General features: G+C 46.3%; 3 protein-coding genes across 25 annotated transcripts in view; 1 reads left to right on the forward strand and 2 right to left on the reverse strand.

Moving 5' to 3' along the window:
• Positions 1 to 3,150: 3,150 nt before the first annotated feature.
• Positions 3,151 to 5,470, reverse strand: LOC1278816 (myogenesis-regulating glycosidase). The gene is made up of 2 exons (XM_318449.6): positions 3,556 to 5,470; positions 3,151 to 3,470 (listed from the first exon to the last, which is right to left on the reverse strand). Exons 1-2 carry the CDS (start codon positions 5,309 to 5,311, stop codon positions 3,283 to 3,285), a joined length of 1,944 nt encoding a protein of 647 aa, XP_318449.5. The 5' UTR covers positions 5,312 to 5,470; the 3' UTR covers positions 3,151 to 3,282.
• A 999-nt stretch (positions 5,471 to 6,469) lies between these two features.
• On the reverse strand, positions 6,470 to 9,482 carry LOC11175542 (centrosomal protein of 120 kDa). Its single transcript, XM_061644742.1, has 2 exons — positions 9,262 to 9,482; positions 6,470 to 9,174 (listed from the first exon to the last, which is right to left on the reverse strand). Exons 1-2 carry the CDS (start codon positions 9,320 to 9,322, stop codon positions 6,629 to 6,631), a joined length of 2,607 nt encoding a protein of 868 aa, XP_061500726.1. The 5' UTR covers positions 9,323 to 9,482; the 3' UTR covers positions 6,470 to 6,628.
• A 2,773-nt stretch (positions 9,483 to 12,255) lies between these two features.
• Positions 12,256 to 27,351, forward strand: part of LOC1278819 (casein kinase I) — an 81,215-nt gene continuing 66,119 nt past the window's right edge. For 7 of the 23 annotated variants that reach the window (XM_061648656.1, XM_061648657.1, XM_061648659.1 and 4 more), the window contains exon 1: positions 12,257 to 12,468. The gene's annotated coding sequence lies outside the window, so the exon portion shown is untranslated. Of the gene's footprint in view, positions 12,644 to 27,351 lie in introns of all 23 variants that reach the window. The other 16 variants (XM_061648664.1, XM_061648669.1, XM_061648667.1 and 13 more) reach the window with 5 other exon arrangements.

The raw sequence follows: 27,351 nt of genomic DNA on the forward strand, positions 1-27,351 counted from the left end.
ACTCTTCGCCTTGGTCACACACTCTACTGTGAGATGTTGGATGGTTCATGTGTATGTGTATGTGTTTGTTTGTGCTCGGCTAAAGGGGTGCGTAACAACATCGCAACATTGCACTAAACCGCGTTGTCGTTGTTATGCGATCTTCAAGCGGGGCCACTTACACACGCCCGAACCCCGAACCGCGCAGTTACAAACGGAGTGGCTAAACCGAAAGAAATACACATTGGAAGCACAACTACAGCAACAACGTCACACGTGTGGAGCGGCATGCGAGTTTTGACCGAGATTTGATCCAACCAGCAACCGTCAAATGATCGTCAAAGAGGGGGCAAACGCTTTTAACGACCTTCACGGCTTCAAGTTCCAGTTAGTCGCCGGTGAAAAAGTTTGTTTTTTTTCTCTTATTTTGGTAGCACTCAACATCATCGCCCCACTTGTGGTGAGGGTTGGTTGAGTGTGTTCGAGGGGTTTCTATGTATTTTCACCCGATGCGTCATTGCCGGCTGGTTAAAGCCGTACATTTCGGGCCACCGTTGAAACATTGTAGTTTTGGGTAATCGTATTCTCTTATTTGGATCAGTTTTGCTTTTTACTTGCTCATTCACTTAACTATTGACTATTGCAGTCGGCGTTGGAGCTCTTGTCACGTAAACTGAATATTGGTGTATAAATGATTAGGTAACTTGCCCCATTAGCCATTTTATTGCCTTGACAATGCAACAAACTTTACGATGCTTTTAAAGGATCTTAAATTCTGTTGCTCTTTTAAGGATTAACTTTATCCAAAATATGTTTATAATCATGAATTTGATCAATCGACAAATCAAAAAGTAAAAAATTGTACATCAATATGGCTTACGAGTTTTGAAGAACTCTTTTCGGACCGTACATAAACACCATTTTCATTTTTTAGGCAGCTTTTAGTCCAGTCCGTGGTACATCCGTCAACTCGTACGACTTAATAATATGCGCGTCGCGGGTTCAAGCCTCATATGGATTGTCGTCGCCCCGTACCAAGGACAGACTTGACTATTCGGTTGTGTGGTAATCAATAAGTCTCAAAAGCCTATATATGCCGGCATTACCGTATTGGCCGTTCATAAAAACTCGTAGTTCGTAAAAACTAAATTATCTTCTCATGTGTACAATCGTCCATGTAATCTTAACTATGCCATATGTTGGTTGTTTGATTTTGGCAAACAATAAAGCTCTTCTTCTTCTTCTTTTGGCTCAACAACCGTTGTCGGTGAAGGCCTGCCTGCACCACTTGTGGGGTTTTCTTTTAGTGACTTATGGAATATACCCCCATAACAGGGTAGTCAAGTCCTACGTATGGCGGCACATCCGTATGGGGGCTTGATCCCATTACGGGCATGTTGTTAAGTCGTACGAGTTGAGAACTGTACCAAGAGACCGGCCAGAGAATAAAGTAAAATATTTATTTTTGTTTGGACGCATTTAATGTACTGATAGGTCATCCATCAAATGACCGCAAAACATAGTGCACAAAACCAGGATCATCAGGTGTAGCAGTACCGTCTATTCCGTAAAGCATCGTCGCCAATAAAACGGAACGACTATTTGGTTGTTAGCAGTGAGAGCTCTTTCTTGAGAACCATGAATACTACAACATGGCCATGGAGGTATCATTCATAACACCAGGATCAGAGAGTACTATCACGACTTCGGATTAACTATACCAGGCTCATCTACACCTTTTTGCTAAAGTCTATCCCACCACTATGCAGTTGCTGTTGCGTTGATATAACCGTGCGCTACATTTTCACCGAATGCCATGGATACAATGCGGAACGTACATCTTGTCAACTGGATACCACTATCATTTCACCAGACATTGATTTCCAGCAAAAACTTATAAACCAAAGAATAATTTCCAATGAAAACAATTTAAAAAATTATAAACAATAAAGAAGAAAGTTAGTTGTTAAGATCAGATTTAATTTTCTGATTAAAACAGGTAAATTAGGCCAATAGGTCCAAACACTCTAAGCAATAAATTTAAAAGAAACAATTCATTGATCCACTGTATAAAAAAATATATGTATCCGTATGAAATATGCTTGTAAATTGACATCGCTAATCGTAGAGTTCTCGCTAAGACATATAACCTAGCAAAATTCTATCTGACCTGTATTGCGTATATTGAAATTATTGCATTACTAAAATTACTGAAATTACTTGGACATTTAATTTTAAATCTACTTAACAGCACTTAGAGTTCAAAACCTGGCAAGTATGTCATTTTAGAAAATATTAATATTAAAAAACTTGATCAAACTCAACCGTTCAGCCGTTCATTTGGCATAGTAATAATTATCTTTTGTTACCGTGCTGCTTTTCTGAATGCTTCATCAATATTCCTATCAATAAAAAAAAAGTCGAATCTTTCATTTAAATGAAATTCAACTTCAAAAAGTTTGTCAAACACTTGGCTTAGGTGCTAAACCAATAAACGCGTAAAACTCTATCGCCGCAGCATTGTCGATCTTGGGCGACGTTTTTACTTCTCTTGTCAGTAGAATATTGCAAGCAAGCAATAATATAAAGCAAGCACTTCGTGAAGAAATAAATATAATGCAAAACATGACACTGACAAACCCAGATCCTGACATACGCTGATGACATAGACATCATTGATCTGCGGCTCTCCTATGAAGCAGAAGCCTACCAAGGGATCGAGCAGGCGGCAGAGAACCTCGGATAGCAGATAAACTCAGCAACTCTTTCAACAACAAATCCAAACTTACGTAGGCGTGACGTACAGATGTAGGTGAACGCACTTTTGAAGTCTTCCCAGAATTAACCTATCTAGGGTCAAAGGTCAGCAACGGCAAAAGCATGGTAGTTGAGTTGCGCGCAAGGTTGTTGGCTGCCAACCGGTCATTCTACAGCCTGAAAAATCAGTTCACCTCAAAGAACATGTCGCAACACACGAAGCTGGGACTCTATAGCACCTATATATATATATATATATATATATATATATATATATATATATATATATATATATATATATATATATATATATATATATATATATATATATAGAGCGTTTTCGGACACTCCTGAGGCAGACCAAGACCGCAAAGCAGCGCCGGATGAGTAAAGTAAGTAAGTAAAACATGCCAATAGTGTGTAATCTTAAGAAACATATTTGTTTAATTACTTTAAGGTTATAGATCGTTACTTATCGCGCATTAATCCTCTAAGTGACACATTCAAACACATCCATACCACGCCGCCAGGACCTAAAACCTCTCACTACACCTTGCGGGTAAAGTATGGTACCATGGCCAATGGTACCGGATAGTTTCGCAACCACTTCGGACCAGTGTGCAGTTCGCCACTGTTGCCATCTGTCCACGAGCCGCGGGGCAGATAAATGTCACGAGCTCGAGCATTTTCCACAATAACCGGTGCTGCAATGATGTCGTCACCGAGCAGATATTCTAAGGAAAAATTGGGAAAACCAAAAAACAAAACGAAATCAGCTTCAAATCGGCAAGAATGTGCATCTCATCCCACCACACATACGATCGTAGATTTGTTGGGCAGTTTGGTCGCTCGGATCGACCCACCAGAGCGGCGGGTTTACGGGCAACCCGTCGGACACGGCCAGTGCGAAGCGCTCCATGATGGCCGGTGCCATCCGTCGGTGCAGTTCGGTCATCGCCAGCGCTATCTGGACGGTTTCAGCGTCAAAGTCCCACGGTACGAACGAGTACTGAATGCTCGGCATGAACACGTTCGCCTGCAGCCAGCGGATGAACATTTCCTTCGACGGTGGGCTGTCGTCGTATCCGTTGCCACCGACCATGTCCGGCAGCACGAGCGGGTAGCCGACCATATTCAGCTGCAGCAGTGTGGTGATCAGCGTCGGCAGCCCATTGTTCCATCCCCAGTTGGAGTCTTTGTCAATCATGCGCACAAACACGGGCAGATCCTGCGTGCCGAGGGCGGACCGTACTTCGACCAGATCGCCGAACCGTGCGACCGTGCGCAGATAATCACCGACGATCTGGCTGGGCCTACGGTTTGCGGGCCCATTTAGCAGCGGGTCCGGCGGTGTCCAGCTGCTCTCACCAGCGTCAAACTTGAAGCTATCGATACCGGACTCATCCAGTATGGCTTGCAGCCGGGCGCTGAACCATTCGCGAACTTCCGCCTTGCTAAAGTCCACGTAAGCCGCCTGACCGCGCACCGAGTTCCACCATTCGGTGTCCGTGTTGCCGGTATGATCCGCCACCAGGTAGCCGCGCCGCCGTGCCTCGGAGTACCACGGTTCGCACCCCTTGTTGATAAACGGATGAATCCAGAGCGTGGTCCGTGCGAACCCGAGCTGCCGGATCGCGGTGATCGTGTTGCGAATGTTCGGGAACTTCGTTTGGTTGAAGGTGAGCGCCCCGTAGCACCACTCCCAATCATCGTCCAGCTCGTACTGGCCACGGAATCCGTTCGAAACGATCTCGCCGGCAAACTGGCGCACGATCGCATCGTTAATGTCGCGCTTGTACCGGGCCCAGGTGGACCAGATCGGTTCCATTACCATCGATTCTGCGGGATGCCCCGTAGGTTTGCCCAGGATGCGCTCGATCGCACCCATGTGCGCAGCTCGGGCATCCGCAGCCACGCCGATCGTGTAGCGCACGTCGTAGCTGGTCCCGTGCGTGTCGTACGGCAGGGCGGCTCGTGTCTCGAAGCACATAAAGCCCGGCTGGCCATAGTTCTGGTCGACAAACAGCGGCGTCCAAGGGTCGACGTACAGGAACGAGCCGTACGCATTCAACCAGTACCGATCGCCTACCGCACTGTTGTTCGCCTCCTTCGAAAGCATGCTGTACCGGTTGAACCGCAGCTTCTGTACCGGCCAGTATTGGTGCTTTTGCTGCGGTCCACCGTACCAATTTGTGGCGAGCAGATTGACACAGTCGACGTTGATGACGCTGCTGGGCACCTCATTGCGTATCACGGCAAACTGCGAGTAAGCGGTCGTGTCCACTTCCCTCGCCAGCTCCAGTACGGTACCGTCCGTTGCGGCATTCGTGAGCGTAAACCCGGCGGCCGTTTCTGTGTAGACGGCCGCCGGATCCAGGTTAGCGCTGAGCCGAATTTGCTGCACCACCTGGCCGGAGGACTGTACGACGCGCAGTTCACGTGTCTGCAGGTTTACGTTGACAACGGTTGACGCCTCGTTGAACGTTAGGCTGTACTCGGTCGTCTGTGCGTACACACCGCCCATCGGCCGCAGGGCGACCAGAACAAGAAAACTGCTTAACAAGATGGGCAACATCTCGCATGGGGGTGGGGGTATGTGTTCCCTACGCACAGCACACTTTAGACACACACTAACCGTAACTGGACAAATTGTGATCCATGGAGAGAATAACAGAGCGAATAACGGGCCGGGCAGGGCGCTTAAATAGTATTGCTGTGCTGCTGAAGTGCTCTGGTAAATATTTTGCTTTTGGCTACGGTAGGAAATCAATTGCTCGACCGCAAAAGGGGAAGTTGACAAAGCCCTTGAGAATATACTTTCTTTATCTCGCCACCAGCACACCACCTTCCATTGCAATCTGAACAAAATGACTATCTGTATTCTGTAGTTGGATGACTTTTTCAGGTTTTTGTTGAGTTTTGTTTACAAAAAAACTGTGTACACAAACATTTTTGTGGTGTATCCTATAAAATTATAAAATTATGATAGAAAAACTTTTAAATGTATCAAAATCATAATGTTTTAATTGCATGTTACGAAGGCGAACATGCAGCATGGATTGAAAAGCAAGTGTTAATCGTTGAAGCATGGGTACAACGAATCTAAACCTTTGTCGAATACCAATCATGATCCTTTACGATACGCATGATACACACTCTAATACCGAACCTGTTACGGTATAGGATTTCAAGTCTGATGTGACTAGTGCTCTCTGGAGCGCACCCACATCTCCGATCCGAGTCCGGCTATTGTTAGTACGATTCCGACTTCGGCAAAATCGGAACCACTAGTTCTGACCGGGTCTGGTGGTACAGTCAACTCGTATGACTTAACAGGCACAGGCAGGCCTTGACTGACAGCGATTGTTTGTGCCAAAGAAGAATAATAAGATGTTCTGACCGGAGTCGGAGTCGTCCGGAGGCGTCCAGAGTCGTCTGGAGCCATCCGGAGAGTCGCCAGGAGTCGTTCGGAGTCGCCCGGAATAATCCGAGGTCGGGTCTTTGGTTCGAAGGCCGACTCCGGGTAACTCCGAACGACTTTGACTCCGAACGACTTTGACTCCGAACGACTCCGGGCGATTCCGGACGGCTCCAGATGATTCCAAACAACTCCAGATAATGCTGGACGGAACTACCTTTTGGCATCGGTTTCGAAATTATTGGAGTCGGATCGGTGTCGACTCCTGATTTTTGCCAACTATACCCATCACTGGATGAGACGATAAGACAGTTATTAAAAGTAAAAATAAATATTTATTATCACAATCTAAACCCCGATGTTTCCCACTCCCACAACCCACAAAAGGCACAAATGTTTTGTTAAAAAAAATACACATCAGTCTCATAGTAAGGATATCCGTTCTGTGTTTACTGTTCACACGGCACCTGGTCACTAATCCGAACCATCAGAACAGTCACAAACATTGCAACAATCACCCGCACCCTGACGGGGTCCGCCTCGCGCAACCGACATCTGAGAACTGGAACTGGCAGCTATTTTCCGTCTGCCCTTTCGAGCATCCTTTGCCGGGGCAGCTTGAAAGTAAGGCGTGCGGGCCATACTAAGCTCCTCTTGCAGCTGGTGCACCTTGCGAGTCAGCTTCGCCCACAGCTCCTTATAGTGTTGCTTGGACTCGGCCATTTCCTCCAGCTGCTGCTCCAGCGCGGCACGACTGGCACGTTCCTGGTCCAGCTCGCTCTGAAGCGTCCGGTTGCTGTCTAGCAGCTGCTGCTGGCTGATGCTCAGTTGGGCCTGCTGCTGTTGCAGTTCCCTGCACTGCCGACGGGTGGTTTCGATTTGCGCTTCCGCCTCCTGCTCCAATCGCACCGCTTTGGCACGGATCTCTTCCAGTTGTGCTTTGAACTGTTGCTCAATTTGTTTCACACGTGGACCATCTTCCGGAACGCGTGTTTCCGCTTTACGGTTCGCTTCCTCCAGCGCTGCTGCCAGTGCGTCAGCGCGAGCTAAACGATCGGCAAGTCGCTTTTCCGTTTCCGCTTGTCGCTTCTTCCAGCTCTGCTCCAGAGCTTGCAGATGTTTCCGTTCCTTTTCTTCCAGCTGCTCCATGAACTGTTGGCGCTGCTCGTGCATCCATGCCTTTTGCTTTTCCACCAGCTGATAGGCGACCGTTGCGTCAAAACGTTTCGCTAGCCCGTGAGCCGTTTGTGGTGCAGCACTGTGGCAGCAATCTTGGCGCGTTGGTTCCTCCTGTACCACACCCATCTGGCTGTTGTAGTTCAAACCGACCTCTTCCAGTGTGCAGCTAATCGAGGCGATGGCTACATTTTCTCCCGCTTCATTTATCATCACAACCACACCGGCCGGTTGCCGTTCGCGCGTTCCTACCAGCAAACTTTCGTTGTCTAGCCGTGCCAGCGCGTACGTACTGTGTGGACCGTTTAGTGTCAGCTTGGAAGGTTCGCTGCCGATTATATCAACCACCTTATCCGGCAGAGTGGAAAAGAACAGCTCCAGAGTGACACCACCAAACTCGATGCGATCCTCGTGTACGGCAACGTCGGGTAACAGCTCGAGCCTGACCTTCGTGAATGGTGTGTCCGCTTTCGGGTGCTGTAAAGCCAGCTGCCACAAGCCGGAGGCCGGCCCGGATGTAAACCGTACCGTTCCAACACATACACGAAACGCAAATGTGTGCCTTATGTCGCGCAGATTCTGCTCCGTCGTCAATAGAATCCTTTCGATATCGATCTTCTCCCGTTCTGCGTCACAATGTGGATTATCTGTTACCGGCGTTGGAGGTTTAGAAAGCTGTTTGGGAAGCGAATCTGGCTTCGTTATAGGTTCAGTGCTTGCACTGTGAGCATTTTGTTCAGGAATAGAGCTTTCTTTGGCGGCTTCTAAATGCTTCTCTACGGCAACAGGACGATCACTGCCTAAACATCTCAATGATAATTTTATCTTCAACGACGGTACAATTTCTTCGATTTGATTCAGATCCTTTCTCGTAGTAGTGGTGTGAACTGGTAAACTACGCACTGCTTCTAATGTGTAACTATTGGCAGGATGATTTTCTTTGAACTCTCTCACATGGTTTGTCTTCAGGAAACCTACGAAATCAATCGTCGTTGTGCCAACGGTTCGTTCTCGGATCTCCTCTTCACCACCGGTCAGCACCATGATTGCAATCTTAAAACCATTATCAAAGTAATCGACCAGCGTTAGAATCGAGCTGCGCAGGTTAATTCTAATTTTTGCTTTAACGTCAAACACTGGCGACCCGGATTTCGTCCGCTCCGCCATGGACACGTGCCGCTCGCCGAACAGTTCGTACTGCAGCCGAAAGGTGTCTGTCCCGGGGCAAAGCCGATCCAAGTGTTGGGCACATTTGAGAACAATTTCGAACACGAATAGATCCGTTTCTGTGTCTTTGCAGCCGACCTGCAGTAGGCCACGATCCTCTAGCAGCTCGACGTTGCGGGGCAATGTTTCGGGCTTTGGTGCACTTCGCTTCATCAGCAGCTCATCGCCACTCAAATCCGGGGTGGATGAATCGTCTCGAGCTTGACACTGGTCAAGATGCTGGGAGTCGGCCACCATAACCAGCAGCTTCAACTCGGGCTTTATCCGTCGCCAGCGCTCATTCTCGATGCCAACCAGCCGATACCAGCGGGGTTTGATGGTTTTTATTCGCGATAGCGTAACGACCGGTACGGACCGCAACGGGATCACAACGCTTCCTATCGGTGACCGAACGCCAGACGGCTGTACTTCATAACAGTCCAGCTTTATCGGAGTATTCTTGGTTTTGATGGATTTCAGGGTGTATCGATCACACTGCCAGACCAGCTTTACGTCGAACGAAGCGGTTCCCGATCCGGGAGTGACCGGTCGGCGACTGACTGCCTCGAACACTTGCTGATTTAACGATGCGGTTAGAGCTATCTTCCGGCCCTGCTTCTCCTCCTGAAAGTGTATCCCTGGGTTGGGGATATGGGGGAGGTGGGATATGAAACGAAAGGTGTAAAACATAACACGACACGTTGATCGGAAATATACGCACGTACCGCCCAAAACTTGCACGAATATGACCAGCTGTTGCTCGTCATCCTTATGTGGTGGTTCCATCTCGCCTTTGCAATTGCACTGCACGTCGTTCTTCGTCTGATTATATATGGTAAAAATAGAGCAATGACTACTTAAATTAAGTAGATTCCATTTGTAACCGTTTCTATACGCACTTGCACAAGCGACGCGATGTAAACAAAGCAGCCGCTTGAATTTGGCAGCTGGAACCGTTGCTACCCAAGTTACAATTTTGGCACCGTCTGCTCACGCTTGATGAAATGTGTGTAGAAGGCACCCTTATCCTTGGCAATGGAAACCAGTAAACATACAATCTGTTCCCGAGATGCGCTTACAATTTTTAAATTTGACTGTTCATATGGCAAAGCAGCACTGTTCATATGTCAAAGCAGCAAAGAAGCTTCTAGTACTGTCAAATTCACAATAAACTGCATTTTTTCTAAAATTTGTAAGCCGCCCAAAAGCCAAAATTATACTTCTTTTCTCTATGAATCCCAAATAGCCAGCTCGTACTTTATAGCTGATTTAGAGCTGTTTAACGAAAAATCGTTCCTATGTCGTACTTTGTGGCTGATTAAGAGATAGACGGTACTTTACGGAACTATGGAGCTTTTTAACAGGCACATGGTACTCTTTGGAACTTTGCGGCTGATTAGCACTATGCGTAGGGTTCATGATGGAACTTGAAGGCTTGTTAAGAAAGGGTACTGAACTTGGTGGAACTTTATAGCTTTTTAATGCATGACATCGGTACAAGGTGGCTCTTGTCAAAGTGTCAAAGACGGACGCCGGCAATAATCTCATTGCTGCTGCACAAGTTAGATTCGTTAATTGAAGAATGAATATTGAGTGAAGTGATTGTGAATTATCATTAAATTGTATCAAATTTTGTGTAATCATCAATACAAAAGATTTAAAAATATACATATGTGTTTAAACGAAACAAATCTTGCTGTTTATTTCATCGATGACGCTTCCCAAGTGCCACAAATCCACTAAACGACCACTAAACGGCTTCTAAACGACTCAAGTTCTCTACCTAAACGGAATATAGAAAGACTTCGTTTAGCAGACGGCAAACGACTCATGCATTCTAAAAATAGCGAAAAAGCTGGTGGCGCTCTCTGTTGGTGGGATACCCCAACCAGTTGAGCTTCATCGCTTGGAGGAGAGCTTTCTCATTTCCTCTATACTGTTGTATGGTTTCGCATTGAAGTTATACATCGCTAGAACTAGAACGGCGATACGATTGCTTAAATACTAAACTCCAACCGAAACCACTAATACTGAAGCAAGTGAGATTTGAGTAATGGTCATTGGTGTTGATACCCACGTATCTGACCACACGACCATTCAATTAGATTTTTGCTCAGAAAGTTAGAAGGCTATATAGGTCATGATAAGATGAAACCTGTCGAAACACATTGCAAGAAAAGGATAGCAATATAATGATGAGTTGTAATACGCCATCTATTGATCAAACCAATGAAGCTGTGGAGCTTTCATTTTTTTTCTATGGATATTCAATTTTCCAGTCGTTTAAGCTTAATCTGTGGCGCTTGGGTTGCTTGAAAATAAAACACAAAGAAAAATAATCCCTGGCATCGTGGCATAAGGAAGCTGCTTAGGCGCTGTTTGAAAGACCCACATAGAATTTTGATGCTGTTTATCTACTGCAAAAGGCGAATTAGAGCAGCGATCTTTAGCGTGCCAAAATGAGCTGCTTAAGCAATTCTGGCTATTTGGGATTGCATGAAATAAACGATTAAGGGCTGTTGCTACGTGTGTAGCACTCGATTAAGTGAGTCGCAAACGGTAAAGATAATTTTAAAAACTGTTGTTTATTCACGCAGATTTCAAGCTGTTTTAAAATTTGTGCTTTCTTTCCGTGTTCTAATTTGCAACTCATTTTGCGGTTAGCGATGGCGCCCTGTTCTCGATCAGCTGTGCGAACTTGACCCTAGTTGAACCGCTTCCTGATTGGTCCTATTCTGGGAGAACTAGTTGTCGCATAAGCTAACCCTGTCGTCCCTTTCGGTGCATCTAGTGCGCCATCTGACGGGTAAAGTGGGAGTTAGGTCGATCTGCTCTTGACAGATCGATGTTTACAAATACAGTAGAGCGTCGAGTATCCGGTTAGCTCGGGACCGGACGGTTGCCAGTTAATCGATTTGCACGGATAATAGTCCAAGAAATGTCAAACGCATATAAACCATATGAAATTCACTAGTTTTATTATTAATTCACCTAGAATCAATCGATTAATCATTAGTAGAATATTATTTCAATCAATAACTGTAGGTTTAACAACTGTTCATGAACAAAAATGAATTTCGAAAATACCCCTAGACACTACAGAGCTGCACAAGAAACTGATTACCCAATTGATTATCGCTGCAAACTTTCGCCGTACGTATGAACAGTTGTCAGATTTATGCGCACGGTTAAGCCGCCCGCCGGTTAATCCGCTTCCGGATAATCGACGTTTTACTGTATTATTTTCTCTTACATCCACGCGGTCTATATCGTGCCAACAAGGGCCGTGTGTGTGCTTACATTTTGATGGGATTTGCCAGATAACGACAAATCGATTTGTTTCGCGTTTGTTTGTTGGCTGTAGTGGCCGACATGAGAATTGAAAAAATTGATCAGTTTTGATGAATTTATTGAGTTTATGAATAGTTAATGTCTATTGCAGGCTATCCGGGGATTATATAATTTCTTAAATTTTTCTATCCATGTTTTTCTTTTTTACCCGTTAAATCTTTTATTATCTTTTTTGTTTTTATGGTTATTTCACCCTATACACCGTTTGCCATGTGTGAATTTGTCATATCGTTAAAATTGTTGCCTGGGAATCGGTGCGGCTGTGTGCTGCGTCTCTTTCTATCGCACGTGCTCCGCCTGCTTTGCTGAACAGTGGAAGAGCCATCTGTTTCTGCGTGGCCAAAATCGGTCGATAACAATTTAACTCAATTTCGACCACTATGTACTTACTATGTGTCCGTGCGACCGTGCAGTCGGTTTCCCGAGTGTGTGCGTGCCGTTTTCCGAGAGAGCAAAAATAGGCATTTACCCGAATTAACTGAACGCGTTCTGCATTTCTGCGTACACCCAACCGTGTGTGTGGAAGTTTTGCGAAGAAGAAGTTTAATACTGCCGAAAATCCAGTTCAAGTCGTGAAAAAGGTAGAGTTTTCCGTGTACCACCGACTGTGTGCAGTAGTTACTTCACCATCATCGATTGTGCTGCGCCCATAGCGAAAAAGGTGTTGGGTGCGTTTTTTTCTCTCTCCTTCCATTCTATGTGCACGGTGAAAACGGGACGGGCACCATACAGAGGCGTAGGGAAGCAGAAAGAAAAGTAAGTTGGTGCCCAGAGTGTAAGTCGAAGCGAGCTAAATGGTTTTGGTGAAATGTGCAGCGAGCGTTCTTGTACTGTGTGGGGAAAGTGAAAATTCGTTTCGCCATTTTTCAACCGCATTGCAACCATTTTTCCCGCTGGTGGAGTGAAGGGCGAAAAAGGCCTGTATTGTCTGTGTTGGGAAGGGGGATTTTCTTTCTGCTCTCCTGCTGGAGGAAGTACAACTTCCTTTCCACCAGCTCGAAAGATGGTGGAAGAAATGGGTTTTCCGCGAACGGTACCACCGTGCCCAGCATAATATACACACACGCACGCCCAAGAAGAAGCAGGCGCAGGCTGGGAAGAGTTGGACATATTTTCGCTGTTGCGTGAAGCAAAAGAAGAGTGCAAAAACGAAACGCGCTGCGGACCGAACGCATACACACAGCAAGCGCATTGCATACGCGGTACGGGAGGGTCACCGATAGATGGGTGTGTGTGTAGTTGTACTTATGGTGAATGTATGTGTGTTTGGTTGGGCCAGCTAGCGCTGTATGATGCGTTTGCATAAATGTGTTAGACCCTAGCCTAGGTTTGAATCGAAGTGTGTCGGTGTGTTTAAGTTTGTGTGCGTGTAGGCTGCTGAAGTTGCCTGTCTGGCGTGTATGAGTGTGTATATATGTGTGTGTTCGTAAGCTGAAGTGGATTACAAACTGACAGCTCTGCTCCGACAGCTCGATTTCGAATCGAGCAAGCTGCTCACTACCCCGCTGCGCAGATTCGAGCAGTTTTCTGCGTAGTTTTTTGCGTCGTTTTGTGTCAAAAAATACGCAAAAAACAGCGCTGGACTTCAGCCGAAACTACGATAGCCGGCGTATTTCTTGCAGTTTTTAGGTGCGGAACGAGCGCCATCTGCTGAAGGAATGGATGAACTATTTCAGACGGTGGAGCAAAAAAAAACGGCCGAAAAATTCAAAAAATATTGGCGCCCATTCCTTCCTCCTCTTCCTCTCACTCCCTTTCCCCTCCCTGCCTTGCCTTACTTGCGCTTCAGCCCGTGCCTTTCGCCGTCAGCTGATTGTGTGTATGCGTTGGTATATATGTACATTGCGGTTGTGTATTGTATTTGGTGGGTCTAGCATTTATTTATTGTGTGTGACCTTGACGATGCGGGAGAAGCTGGTTCATTTTGAGATTTAAAGTGTTATCGGTGTATTGATGGTTTATTTTATTTCGTGCCGCTGCTGATGAGACCATTCGATGCCCCTGCCAATTGAGGGTGAAGAAGCCTATTTCAAACAAGCGGAGGAGAACGTCTAACACTAATCTAATATTTTTTATTTGAAAATGTTTGATGCTTCAACGACCTTCTAAGCATCATGTAGCACGGTGTATAGTGGCAATAAAAAAATTTTTTTTTCAATGTGCCGGAATTTGTCTCGAGTTTTCTGGCCACGACACACACACACGGACACACACACAGCGCGGGGAAAGTGATCGTCCACTCTATCATGCCGCGATCCCCCTCCCCTCCCGGTGCTTTGAGTGAGGAACCAGCCTTTCTTCCGATAAGGTAGCCGTAATCGATCATGCGGGAGGGGGGGGGGGGGGGTTGATGGGGGGTGTGTGCTCGCCTGCGCGCTTTCGTGGGTGCGTGCTCGCGTGCGCGCGTACGTGCATTCGTGCATTCGTGCATGCGTGCATGCGTTCGAGCGTGCGCGTGTGTGTGTGTGTGCGTGCGGGAACTCCAAAACTGTTTCATTCTAATGCGTGCATTGTCACCGGCTGCGTCTACACACTCCATGCATTCTTAGAAAACGCACTGCACGCCGCCCGATCGATTACCGCTACCTACGACACAATACAACCATTTAATTGGCACCACCATCTTTGCGACCGGTTCTGCTGTTGGGGGTATTAAAAAGACAAACGATCGAAGCAAACGTGCGTCAGATATGTAGCACATTTCTTTCCAATTCAGCTAGCGGATGCAAGTGGAAACAACATTTTGAATTGAATCCATACAAAAGAGGATTCTGGATTTGTTTATTACGGTGCGCGTATGGTGCTGCTCCTGTCCGTCCAGAATCCGGCGGCTTGTTGGCTCAGAGTCGGTATCATGACGCCGTGGGACCGGCACCTCCCTTAGAATGGGTTCGGCTCGGTAGGTTAATGTTTTGGTCGAGTGCATTCCGTGCATTTGTCGCGTCACAGCGGTAACACGGCAGCAACAAAGATAAGCCAATCTTTTCTCCGGGTGTGGGCTGTTATGCTATGTTATTCCTCTTCTTCTTCTTCTTATTATTATTGGCGTAATGGCCTACGCGATCATGCCGGCCTTTTCAGGACTTGAGTAGCACGTAGCCGGATAGTCACGTCTTGCTACGGCGAACGGTTCATACGCGGTTAGAACCCACGACGGGCATGCTGTTAAGATGTGCGGAATGATGGCGGTGCCGCGGGCCCGCTCCTATCCAGCGGGCAACTTGCATACTGCCACACTGTATCCTGCCCGATGCATACGCTGCAGGCAGGGGGAAGGATGCAGCTCCACAATAAAAAAAACACCGTCATGAACACCTTCCTTTCTTTGACCGATGGATCATAACATTCCGGAAGAATACACATTTGGCGACAGTGTTGCACACACACGCACCCTCACACCCTTGCGCAGACGGCTCAGCCTATCTATGTAATCTACGACATACGAAAGGAAAAGCATAGTGTCACATAAAGTTATGCTTTATGCAATTAGGTTTAAGCTTTCCTATGCACGGCCATGGCCACCTGTCTTGCGTGCGCAACTTGGAATTAGGGTTCTGGGCGTTGCACAGCAAACCCTCCAACGTGAACTAGCGATTCCTTAGTCATTTGTACATTGTAGCGATTGAACTCATTGCGTTTTTTTGGTTTGATTTGTGAAAATGCAACTTCATCGCCGCAATGTTTGTTAACGGTTTTTTAAGCGCCACAACAGCTCGCGAGTATTGACCACACGCGTGAAAGAGATAGCGCTATGGAGGGAAAAAGCACGGACGACGGCTGACAGCTATTGGCCGTCTGACGCACCAACACATCCAAACCTTCGACAGCGCGCTCAGGCGAGGGGTAGGAAGCGGAGCCAGGGACGGGTAGCTCGAAACGCTGCTCGACAAATTTGCCGTAGGAGGGAAAAAGAAGGCCTGAGAAAATGCGCGAAAGGGAATGATTTCTTCCGTCGCTTTGCACAGGGGGTACTCGACAAAGTTAGAAAAGGGGCCCTAAGAAGGTTTGCGTGTGTGGGTCTTCGTGTGTACGCCCGATTCCCGTTCGTTGCGGGAGGTAATGTTGCGGGGACTGGCAGCCAAAATGACTTCAGTTGCTTGACTGGACGAAAGGAGTGGTTGAAATCATCTACGTTAAGGATTTTGGGAGGAAAAAAGGCAAGACCGGAAGATGGAATTGTATTATTCTGCTTAACATCTATGGAAAAGCTGTTGCAGCGAGCCAGAGTGATAATACGATTCCATATACCCCTCATACAAGATCTTCACCCCTCCCTACACCGCCACACCACGGATGAAGCGAATGAAAGCGGCCAATGACATTCCACCGTATCGACTGGATTGAACTGTTGTGCGGTAAGTACGTATGAGTCATGGTGTGTAGTAGCTTTGGAGGCATGTGCAATTATTTCGCTTTACCCAAAAACGAAAGCATATCTCACCCTGCACCCGCATTAATTTCGGCAGTAAGCGATTGTATTGTTCTGTGTTACCTATTTTAGATCTCTTCCAGAGAGGCACACCAAAGTGTTGAGCGTGTGTTATCTTATTTGGCTCATCACACCACCACCATCGCTCACCGCTCCTCATCCAGTATGATGCTTGAACGGCGGCTGTAAAATCACGAAATGGCCACACCACCATCCATGGCCTTTCCCTTCTCCCAAGGGGTGTGCTGGAAGTCGTCTTCTTGGAAGTATTTAAAAGCATGACTCACCCACTCACCCCCCTGTGACCGAACGGTCGGGGCACCGGCTCTCAGGCAGTAACAGGGTTTCTTTCTTTTTTCTTCTGCTATGTGCCTGAAACCACCATCTCTCTTGCATTCCTTTCCCCCCAAATGTGCGTAGATGGAGACGGCCGTGTTGCTTCTCTGTCACTCGAACGGCTTGTGCCCGAATCCGGGAATCAGCCGAGATTGATCGTATCGCTTTTGCCATAAATTTTCTGTCCGATCAACTGGTGGTAGTGGAGTAGTAGAGATCGTGTGTGGAGAGGTGACTGTTTCTGGTTCGGGTTGAGTTTATGCATATTTTTTTAAGGCAAACCTTTTTGTTTGCTTGTTGATCTAACGATATCTGCAAGCGAAGTAGAAATGTTCGTTTTTTTTTAATGCAAACAATTCAATAGATTTAGAGCGAATGGTTGTGTTGTTTTAAAATATTTTTTTTTGTTTTAAACGTCGTCAAATGATACGAATTGATCGCGATCGATATTTTTAATCTATATCTGTTCCGAATGCATCTGGTTCATAGTGGAACATTGCTTGCAAAATGGGAAACATTGTTAACATATGTTTTCAAAATCCCTTCTAAGTGGGAGCTTCTCAAACAGATTATTGTTGAAATTCCCGTTCTAGCAAGTTTTTTTGCGCTTTCTGTAGCACCTGACATTAGTAAAGAGCACAATAAATACTACAATGATTTTACGATTTTCTTATTTTGTCATCACAACTGCCCTCGGACGTTGGCAGTGGTTTGACTCATTGCATTGAACACACTTCCCTTGTTTCATTCTATCTTTTCATTAAGAATATATTTCATTAAGTGTATAATAGTGAAGTCCTGGTTATGAGGGGTCGATACGATGGCAATCGATATTAGCTGTTCACGATCGAACCAATATAAAAATAATAATTAAGAATTTAATCAATTCAACACAGCCTACATCTTATGATTAAGATTAAATGGGTGTTTTGGTTGAATTGTTAACTACCCAGGATTTATTGGTTTCATATGGTTCGATTAAACAATCATTAAAAAAGTCTAGTACTTCCCATAATTCCAAACTAGAAACCTCCATAATCGTTAAATTTTATAAAATGTCTCTCTTGATTTGTTTTATTTGCATTCCGTTCCATCGGTTCCCTTTTACCGACCATGCCAAACGTGCAGCATCTCGCTAAGCAAACACGTTTAATTTAATTGAATTTAATTTGAATCCAAAAGTGGGTCAACCTGTGAACTACAGAGACAGACGCGGGGGGTCAGTGTTGCTGATCACGCATGATCATGGAAAACCATTACAGTTACCCTTTCTTTCGCCAACAGATGATGACACATTTACACAACAGATCGATTAAAGATGGACCAGTGTTCACGCTCTCTCGTCTCTCCTCCCTACCGCTTCTAGGAACTAATTTCCGTTCAAAGAAATCGAAAAAAAAACTGGAACGATGAAAAGTGATTTGCGCGCCACCAACACCCGTGAGGAGGGCAGGGAGGAAGTAATAGAAAAAACTAATGTTGCATGTAAACTCACGGGTGCTTAATTTACTCGCCTACATTTGCGCCTAGCCTGTTTGGAAGTGCTATTTTAGTCGCGGTTTGCTAGCGTTAGTGTACAGCTTTTCTTCTTTTGGTTTGTTTCATCCGCCAGTTTTCGTCTCACAGCAGCAGACGATCGCCAAATGGGATGCACGATCTTCACATTTTATTTGGTACACCCGTGTGTACCTGCATGTGTGTGTGTGTGTGTGTTTGTACGTGGTTGAGCAAATTCCACTAATTCGCATAAAACCAATGCCACACCGTTTTGCGATTCTCTCAATGCCACTTCTTTGCATTGCTGCGCGTAGCCACCTGTTGTTTTCCTCTGCTGCTACTGCCCTGATCATGATGATGATGATGAGGAGCATGACGATGATGATGGGGTGCTGCTGCTGCTGACTCCGCTTGCATTATCCAACTCAAAAATCCGCCCAAGGGCAGATGGTAGTACAAGATGGGCTGTGGAAGGAAAAAGAAACACACACACACATATACACATATCCGCACTCACCGAAAGATGTATAGTTTTGTGGCCTTACCTGGCCAGCATGATGGTGTGAGTCGTCAGTGTGTGAGGTCTAGCAAGAGCCAGATGGCTGCTGACTGGCTCCGCGAGTAGTTGCACTGGTCATTTTCTCCAACAGTGCCCGTACACGCGAGAAAGAAGGTCCCTTCCCGGCTGATGTGCTGCTGCAAGAGAGACACGAAGGGAAGGTGTTGTGGAGAGGGCACAACCCGGTGTAGTGAAGGTTCCGTTATCAGCTGATACATGTCGGGATTGGCCCAGTTTTGTTCGGTTGTGCGAGCGACATATCTCTCCCTGTGGTATTTCCAAGAAGCGATAGTTTATCAAAACACACGGTGCAATATGTAGTTGCTGCTAGCTTTCTATGAATTTTCGGCAATTTTGTAATCGTGCAATGTTAGGCTAGGCTAAGCACAATTCGGCTCGCAAGTCGCTTGTGGATCATTGTTGCCTAGAAGATGGCGCCACTTTTCTCTTCGTATATATTTTTTACGAAACTTTCAAGCGTTTTTATGCTTGGTTTATCATATTATTGGTTCTTTACGAGGCACTCTGGGCGTCAATACATGATCAACATTGAAAAGAGCACTCGGCGCCATGAGAGTTGCTATACTGAGAACAAAAAACCCGCCTTGGATAAAGAGACTTTTGTCAATGAGTGTGATTATCAGCACCTTGGAAGGAGAAACTTGAAAGATAGATAAAATGTTATCAGTTTCTATACTGCGACAAAACCCGTCTATTCCCCCGATTGTAAAACCGAACCATGCGTAATAATAGTCGTCGTCGCATAGGAAGTTTGCAGCAAGCAAGATAACGCTGCATGAATCGACTCATGCTATCAAGCAAGTGACTTCTTCTTTACAAAAACAAATGCTAGAACCTGTTTGGTTTTATGATCTCTACACACTTGGGGGAAAACAGTTTTCGGCAAGGAACAGAATGGTTTGATGCATTTCAATACGCTTGTGTGTCATCCTTGGATGCTACTGTTTGAATGCCATGTTCGTAGAATTAGCTGCTTTTCGTTGCCACGGGTTCCTTCAAGCGTGGAAGCAGAAACGATGGGGAAAACTTAATCGAACCGGCTCCAGGCCCCCGAGTATTGGTGGACCCGCATATACAGTTGAATCAAATTGGCGTCCCAGATGATTGTTTTGTTGTCATCTGTGTGTGTGCGTGTGTATGTGTCATCTATGGTTTCTTCCCCGAATGATCATATAATAATCATCGAGTAGTTAGGAGCTGCCAACTGTTTGTTATTGATTGGTTTGTTTGCATGTTAATCATTAGTATCGGGTGTAGGTTGAAGAGGGTTGGTGGAGCTGCGGGAGTTGTTTGATAAATATCTTGCAAAGCGGAACCAATCTCTCCTCTGTGTGGAAATAGTGGTGCAGGACGATTGTTAGCTCGGTAGCATTGATATGTGGAAGCAACCTTGGAGAAGTAGAAACGGTAGTATATTGTTCTCATGTGGCAAAGAAAAGTCTACCCTTCTGACGATTGAACTATTACTTTTGATTATGTATTATCTCAGTAATCAATTATGTATTATGTACTGATAATGCTGTGCATGAACAGAATACAGAGTAATCCTTGTGGGACACGACATTACATACAGTTGTAAGCGCCATCATCATGTGGCAATATAATTATCATATTACAGTTAAGATAAAGTATCCAAAGAAATTTTGGCAAGACTTTTTATACTCTTCCTTGGTTGAGCTTTCCATTATTTTTAATTTCTTCAAAATAATTTAACCTCAATCCGTTGCTAAAGTTTTAGTGTACGTTAATGTACACGGATATTTATGTGTTTTCATATATAAATTTTCCTGGCACTCCATTGTTTGGTAAACTATTTCCTTTTTACGTTTGTTTTGACGGCTTATCCTCGCCTGTAAAAAGATGGAAGTTGCGGTCCTCTTCAGTGGCGCCTCGATTAAGTGTACACTATTTATAAGTTTGCTTTCTTCTATCTTCCCTTTTCCGGCGTTATTCTTTTTAGTATTTTATCTTTCCTACCCAACACACTCGCATTCGCACTTTTTTGTTCGTATTTTTTTCTCCCGTTTTCTCTTGTACTATCGTTGCTCTTTCTTCTGTTGGCCAGTAACCAGCTACTTTCGTTCAGTATTTGCACTTGATTTTCTTTCCATCTTTTTCACCCGTTTAACTTTTCCGTCTTGGATTCTGCTTTTCGTTGTGTGTGTGCGTGGTTTACGTTGTGCGTGCCAGCTCTGCAGCAAGAGTCGTGTTTGCAATATCATCCTTTTTGGGTACGGTTTTATTCTCGATTGGATTGGATTTGGACACCGAACAAGAGCGATAGATCTGGTGAGGAGTGTTCTACTTGCTTTCTTCCTTCTCCATTTTGCGCCTGTGAACCCCGTAGCCAGTGGATTTCAGCATTATTTTTGGAGCAAAAAAAAAAGCTATTTGGTATAAAAGCGAACGTCGGAAGGTGGATAATTCGTTTGCAGAGTCAATTATGCTGCTGCTGCTGCTGTGTGTTTCTCTAATACTTTTCTGTTCTTTTCTTGCAACTCACACTCGCACGGTTCTTCTGCTTTGCTTCCGTTTCGGCGCACCCCCGGCGTGTGTGTGTATCACTGATTCTACGGATGAATGAAAGGTGTAATGAAGGGAATCAATGGGGAAACATAAATAACACACAAAAGAAGTGGGCGATGATTTTGGGGCCGCCGCTGCTGCTGCTGCTATGCGTGTTTGTATGCGTACTTCGGAGGCCTGCTATTCCCGGCTTTTTTTTATTTCCACTGAGCGAAGGAAATGATTTCCACATCCGCTGTGTTCGGAGGAGCGCTTTCTCGTAAACCTAACGATTGGGGAATTGTTGGCTGATTGCTGCAGCTTCTTATGGTATGGTATGTGGATCCTGTGTGTTGGGTTACAAACCACCCCCTGCAAAATTGACACCTTTTGTTTCGTGTCCATGCACGCCAAGAATGTTACATGCCCTGGGCGTGCAGGCAAAAGTAAGTACACACGGCTGTACATTTGCAGGCCGTTTGCGATGCGATTTAGCACCAATTAGCACACCCATCTGCTTACACAACAAGCGCCCCTGCAGAAAGCGTCCATTTTTACATCACAATCGCGCTCGGGTTCGAAACCCCCTGTGGCGGAGAGGGGCGCGCTGGAAATCGTTTTCCTACCCCCTGTGCAAAGCGACGGAAGAAATCATTCCCTTTCGCGCATTTTCTCAGGCCTTCTTTTTCCCTCCTACGGCAAATTTGTCGAGCAGCGTTTCGAGCTACCCGTCCCTGGCTCCGCTTCCTACCCCTCGCCTGAGCGCGCTGTCGAAGGTTTGGATGTGTTGGTGCGTCAGACGGCCAATAGCTGTCAGCCGTCGTCCGTGCTTTTTCCCTCCATAGCGCTATCTCTTTCACGCGTGTGGTCAATACTCGCGAGCTGTTGTGGCGCTTAAAAAACCGTTAACAAACATTGCGGCGATGAAGTTGCATTTTCACAAATCAAACCAAAAAAACGCAATGAGTTCAATCGCTACAATGTACAAATGACTAAGGAATCGCTAGTTCACGTTGGAGGGTTTGCTGTGCAACGCCCAGAACCCTAATTCCAAGTTGCGCACGCAAGACAGGTGGCCATGGCCGTGCATAGGAAAGCTTAAACCTAATTGCATAAAGCATAACTTTATGTGACACTATGCTTTTCCTTTCGTATGTCGTAGATTACATAGATAGGCTGAGCCGTCTGCGCAAGGGTGTGAGGGTGCGTGTGTGTGCAACACTGTCGCCAAATGTGTATTCTTCCGGAATGTTATGATCCATCGGTCAAAGAAAGGAAGGTGTTCATGACGGTGTTTTTTTTATTGTGGAGCTGCATCCTTCCCCCTGCCTGCAGCGTATGCATCGGGCAGGATACAGTGTGGCAGTATGCAAGTTGCCCGCTGGATAGGAGCGGGCCCGCGGCACCGCCATCATTCCGCACATCTTAACAGCATGCCCGTCGTGGGTTCTAACCGCGTATGAACCGTTCGCCGTAGCAAGACGTGACTATCCGGCTACGTGCTACTCAAGTCCTGAAAAGGCCGGCATGATCGCGTAGGCCATTACGCCAATAATAATAAGAAGAAGAAGAAGAGGAATAACATAGCATAACAGCCCACACCCGGAGAAAAGATTGGCTTATCTTTGTTGCTGCCGTGTTACCGCTGTGACGCGACAAATGCACGGAATGCACTCGACCAAAACATTAACCTACCGAGCCGAACCCATTCTAAGGGAGGTGCCGGTCCCACGGCGTCATGATACCGACTCTGAGCCAACAAGCCGCCGGATTCTGGACGGACAGGAGCAGCACCATACGCGCACCGTAATAAACAAATCCAGAATCCTCTTTTGTATGGATTCAATTCAAAATGTTGTTTCCACTTGCATCCGCTAGCTGAATTGGAAAGAAATGTGCTACATATCTGACGCACGTTTGCTTCGATCGTTTGTCTTTTTAATACCCCCAACAGCAGAACCGGTCGCAAAGATGGTGGTGCCAATTAAATGGTTGTATTGTGTCGTAGGTAGCGGTAATCGATCGGGCGGCGTGCAGTGCGTTTTCTAAGAATGCATGGAGTGTGTAGACGCAGCCGGTGACAATGCACGCATTAGAATGAAACAGTTTTGGAGTTCCCGCACGCACACACACACACACGCGCACGCTCGAACGCATGCACGCATGCACGAATGCACGAATGCACGTACGCGCGCACGCGAGCACGCACCCACGAAAGCGCGCAGGCGAGCACACACCCCCCATCAACCCCCCCCCCCCCCCCTCCCGCATGATCGATTACGGCTACCTTATCGGAAGAAAGGCTGGTTCCTCACTCAAAGCACCGGGAGGGGAGGGGGATCGCGGCATGATAGAGTGGACGATCACTTTCCCCGCGCTGTGTGTGTGTCCGTGTGTGTGTGTCGTGGCCAGAAAACTCGAGACAAATTCCGGCACATTGAAAAAAAAATTTTTTTATTGCCACTATACACCGTGCTACATGATGCTTAGAAGGTCGTTGAAGCATCAAACATTTTCAAATAAAAAATATTAGATTAGTGTTAGACGTTCTCCTCCGCTTGTTTGAAATAGGCTTCTTCACCCTCAATTGGCAGGGGCATCGAATGGTCTCATCAGCAGCGGCACGAAATAAAATAAACCATCAATACACCGATAACACTTTAAATCTCAAAATGAACCAGCTTCTCCCGCATCGTCAAGGTCACACACAATAAATAAATGCTAGACCCACCAAATACAATACACAACCGCAATGTACATATATACCAACGCATACACACAATCAGCTGACGGCGAAAGGCACGGGCTGAAGCGCAAGTAAGGCAAGGCAGGGAGGGGAAAGGGAGTGAGAGGAAGAGGAGGAAGGAATGGGCGCCAATATTTTTTGAATTTTTCGGCCGTTTTTTTTTGCTCCACCGTCTGAAATAGTTCATCCATTCCTTCAGCAGATGGCGCTCGTTCCGCACCTAAAAACTGCAAGAAATACGCCGGCTATCGTAGTTTCGGCTGAAGTCCAGCGCTGTTTTTTGCGTATTTTTTGACACAAAACGACGCAAAAAACTACGCAGAAAACTGCTCGAATCTGCGCAGCGGGTAATGACAGTAAAAGTCGAGCAGTTAGAGCTCGCCGCACGCAGCAGAACTGCTCGATTCGATCAATCGCTTTGACAGTTCATCGTACGGTGGTGGGGTCTTGGTGGTGTGCGTCAGTCCGGGTCGGCGCTGTGTGTTGCACACAAAGTAGTGTAACTACAGCTACTGGGAGTGTGCGTGCGTGTGTGTGTGTGTGGGTGAGTGTGTGAGAGCGAAGAGAGTGAGACAGGTTGAACAAGGGAGGGTGCGGTGTAGATTTCAATCGTTTTTCAAACAATCGGGTTTGGTTTTGGTGTGTGAGATTATCGTCGTGATTCTGGGTGAGCGCGCGAGAATTTGCATGTATGCAATTTTGCGGAACAGAGGAGAGAGCGAGTAAGCAAGCTTCTAATCACTTTCTGCCTTATTTCTCTCTCCCACTCCCATTGACAGGTGTCCATAGCCGTGTGTCCGCCGCTGCAGCAAAACTCCGGATTTCAGAGTGTTGGAGGATGTGTAATTTGCAAGACCGAGAGGATCATCGGATCGGAGCTAGTGAAGAGGTCGTCTTTACCTTTGCCACCACCATCGCGTTCAAGTTAACACAACAGTCAAACCAGGCAGTAATGTGGACATTCGCATTCGAGAGATAGTGGAACAGTGTTGATACAAACACTGGAAAAGACACAAACTGCTCGACGCTATTTTATATCCGATCAGCTTCTCAGCGGCGCTCTGTAGGTGGGATTTTGTGACTGGTTTTATTTTCAAGCTGCCTTCAAGCCCATGTTCAGGCCTAGTGTGCGTTTGGGTGTGCGTACCCTGCTGTGCGTGTGTGCAACGATGTGTGTGAGACACACAGACAGACACAGGACACAGGAGACAGACACAACGACGACGGTGACACGACACCTACATACGCATTCTTCTCCCCGGAATGGATTGATGGATGGTACGCCCGGATGACGGTAGATTCCCCCCCGGGTGGTGGTGTGTGTGTGTGTCTCCAGAATATCGAAGCAATAGAAATAGTGTGCACGGTTGCGTGATTATGTGTGCCGTGTGAGCAAATAAGTGACCTCCCGTTTGTGTGTGCGCGAGACAAGGTTGGTGTGTGATGCTGCCGTGAAGTGCGCACACTCTCAAATCAACACTTTTCTCCCAAAAAACAAAAAAAAAACGGTGCGCGACTCTCCCGGGACACACTTTTCCCAGTGGTGTGTGCCTGTTTCCCCGTCAGTGTGGTGTGATGTCTGTACCAATACAAACAAACAGAAGCTGGTGTGTGTGTGTGTGTGTGTGGTGCTGGAGTTTGCTCGGCAAATTCTTCCGGTATCACTATTCCCCCGGTTTGCGTGTGTGTGTACGTGCGCGCTCAGGTGTGGGCGTGTGTGGGGTTTGTGCTTTTTCACTGTGTGCTTTTCTTACACTAATGACGTACGTACGATCGATGAGTGAGGAGAGCGACGAGATGAACTGAGCGTACGGAAGAGCAATAGAATGAGAGAGAGAGAGAGAGAGAGAAAGAGAGAGAGAGGTCGCCCGAGAGAGACAGAGAGCAAGACGTGCACAGAATTCCGGTAGGCTTTGTGGATGATGACGACCACGACGACCGTACGTCGCATCCCACTAAGACTGGGGAAAATTGCTGGTGTAGAATTGGTGGAAAATCGATTTTTCCTCGTTTTTGCATTCGTGCGTTCGTGCAAAGTGACACATCGAATCGTGTGTGTGTGTCGTGCACGACGCTTCAAATGACGTTTGGCGTTTCTTATTCGCGCACGATAATGCCATGTTTCAAGGGGAAACACATGCTAAACTTTGCATAAATTTATTATGAAATTTGTTTGATTGTTTTAGATAACAATCGTAGAAGTTGTTATTCTACTGTGGAGCTTTTTTGTGTGTTAGAGGCTCGGTGAAAAGATTTCCTTTTTTATCTTTTTGTTGCGCTTTGTTATCAAAGACGGATCAGGTGGTGTGTGTGAGTGTGTGTGTGTGCGTATGTTTGGCATTAGCTCGGTATGCTATGCGTCCAGACATTGATAATGGATTATGTGATAATGAGCCAGCGGCCCCCGCCTTTTGCTTGCCCGTTTGACAAACCTCCCAAGCGTTGTGGTTGAAGTAGTCGCTGCCAGTCTGGCGCTAAGGTTGCTGGGTGTTTGACGCACATTGTGCACATTCTACGAATAAGTTGTGCCCCGCTGGTAATTCAGCAATATCTGCTGATATCGTTATTACCTTCCGCCTCCTAATCACAGCACAAAGTACAAATGACACGCGGAAAACACACGCACACCATCGCGCCGAAGTGCATCGACACAGAACGCACGAAAGGGGAACGACAAAAACGACAGCAGAGCACACTGCACACACTCGAATGCGTCCGTGAGATGATTGAAATTCCGCATTAGAAGAAGCAATAGAGAGAGCAAACGTCAACTCAACTGTGTGTACAGCTGTATATGTGTGTGCGTTTGTTGGGCAAAGTGTCCTTTGTGTAGCTGCGCCCGAATATATGAGTGGAGTGGTAGACGTGTGTGATGGTGTGCGTGTCCAATTTCTAAATAGTAGTGCGCGCATACCTCGCCATGCTCTTAGTTGCGAGTGTGTGTGTGTGTGTGTGGGTGTCGTCCTTTTGAGTGTGAATCTAATGGACAAACCTCGCACGCGCGCGCCTTTTGTCACGTCATTGATGGGGATGATTTAAAAAAGAAAAGACCCTCTCTTTCTCTCTCTCTTTGTATTTTCCTCGCGCACACACACACTCAAGAACGGCGGGGAGTCAAGCGCACAGTCTATTTTCGGATATTAAACTGAAGGATCATATCGCCCCTTGACATCTTGTTGCAGAAAATCGACGATATAGCCCAACGGGAAAGGAAAAACTACTACCAAATAGTGCGTGTTCTTGCGCTTGGCTTTGTGATGGTTTCGATAATATAAAAGCACCTTTGTATGTGTGAGTGTGTGTAAGCAGGAGCGACAGAAAATCACGCGTCAAATGGACATTACTTTCCAGCTTCTCTGGTGTGTATCCTG

Source organism: Anopheles gambiae, chromosome 2, assembly GCF_943734735.2.
Source record: "Anopheles gambiae chromosome 2, idAnoGambNW_F1_1, whole genome shotgun sequence".
NCBI lineage: Eukaryota > Metazoa > Arthropoda > Insecta > Diptera > Culicidae > Anopheles > Anopheles gambiae.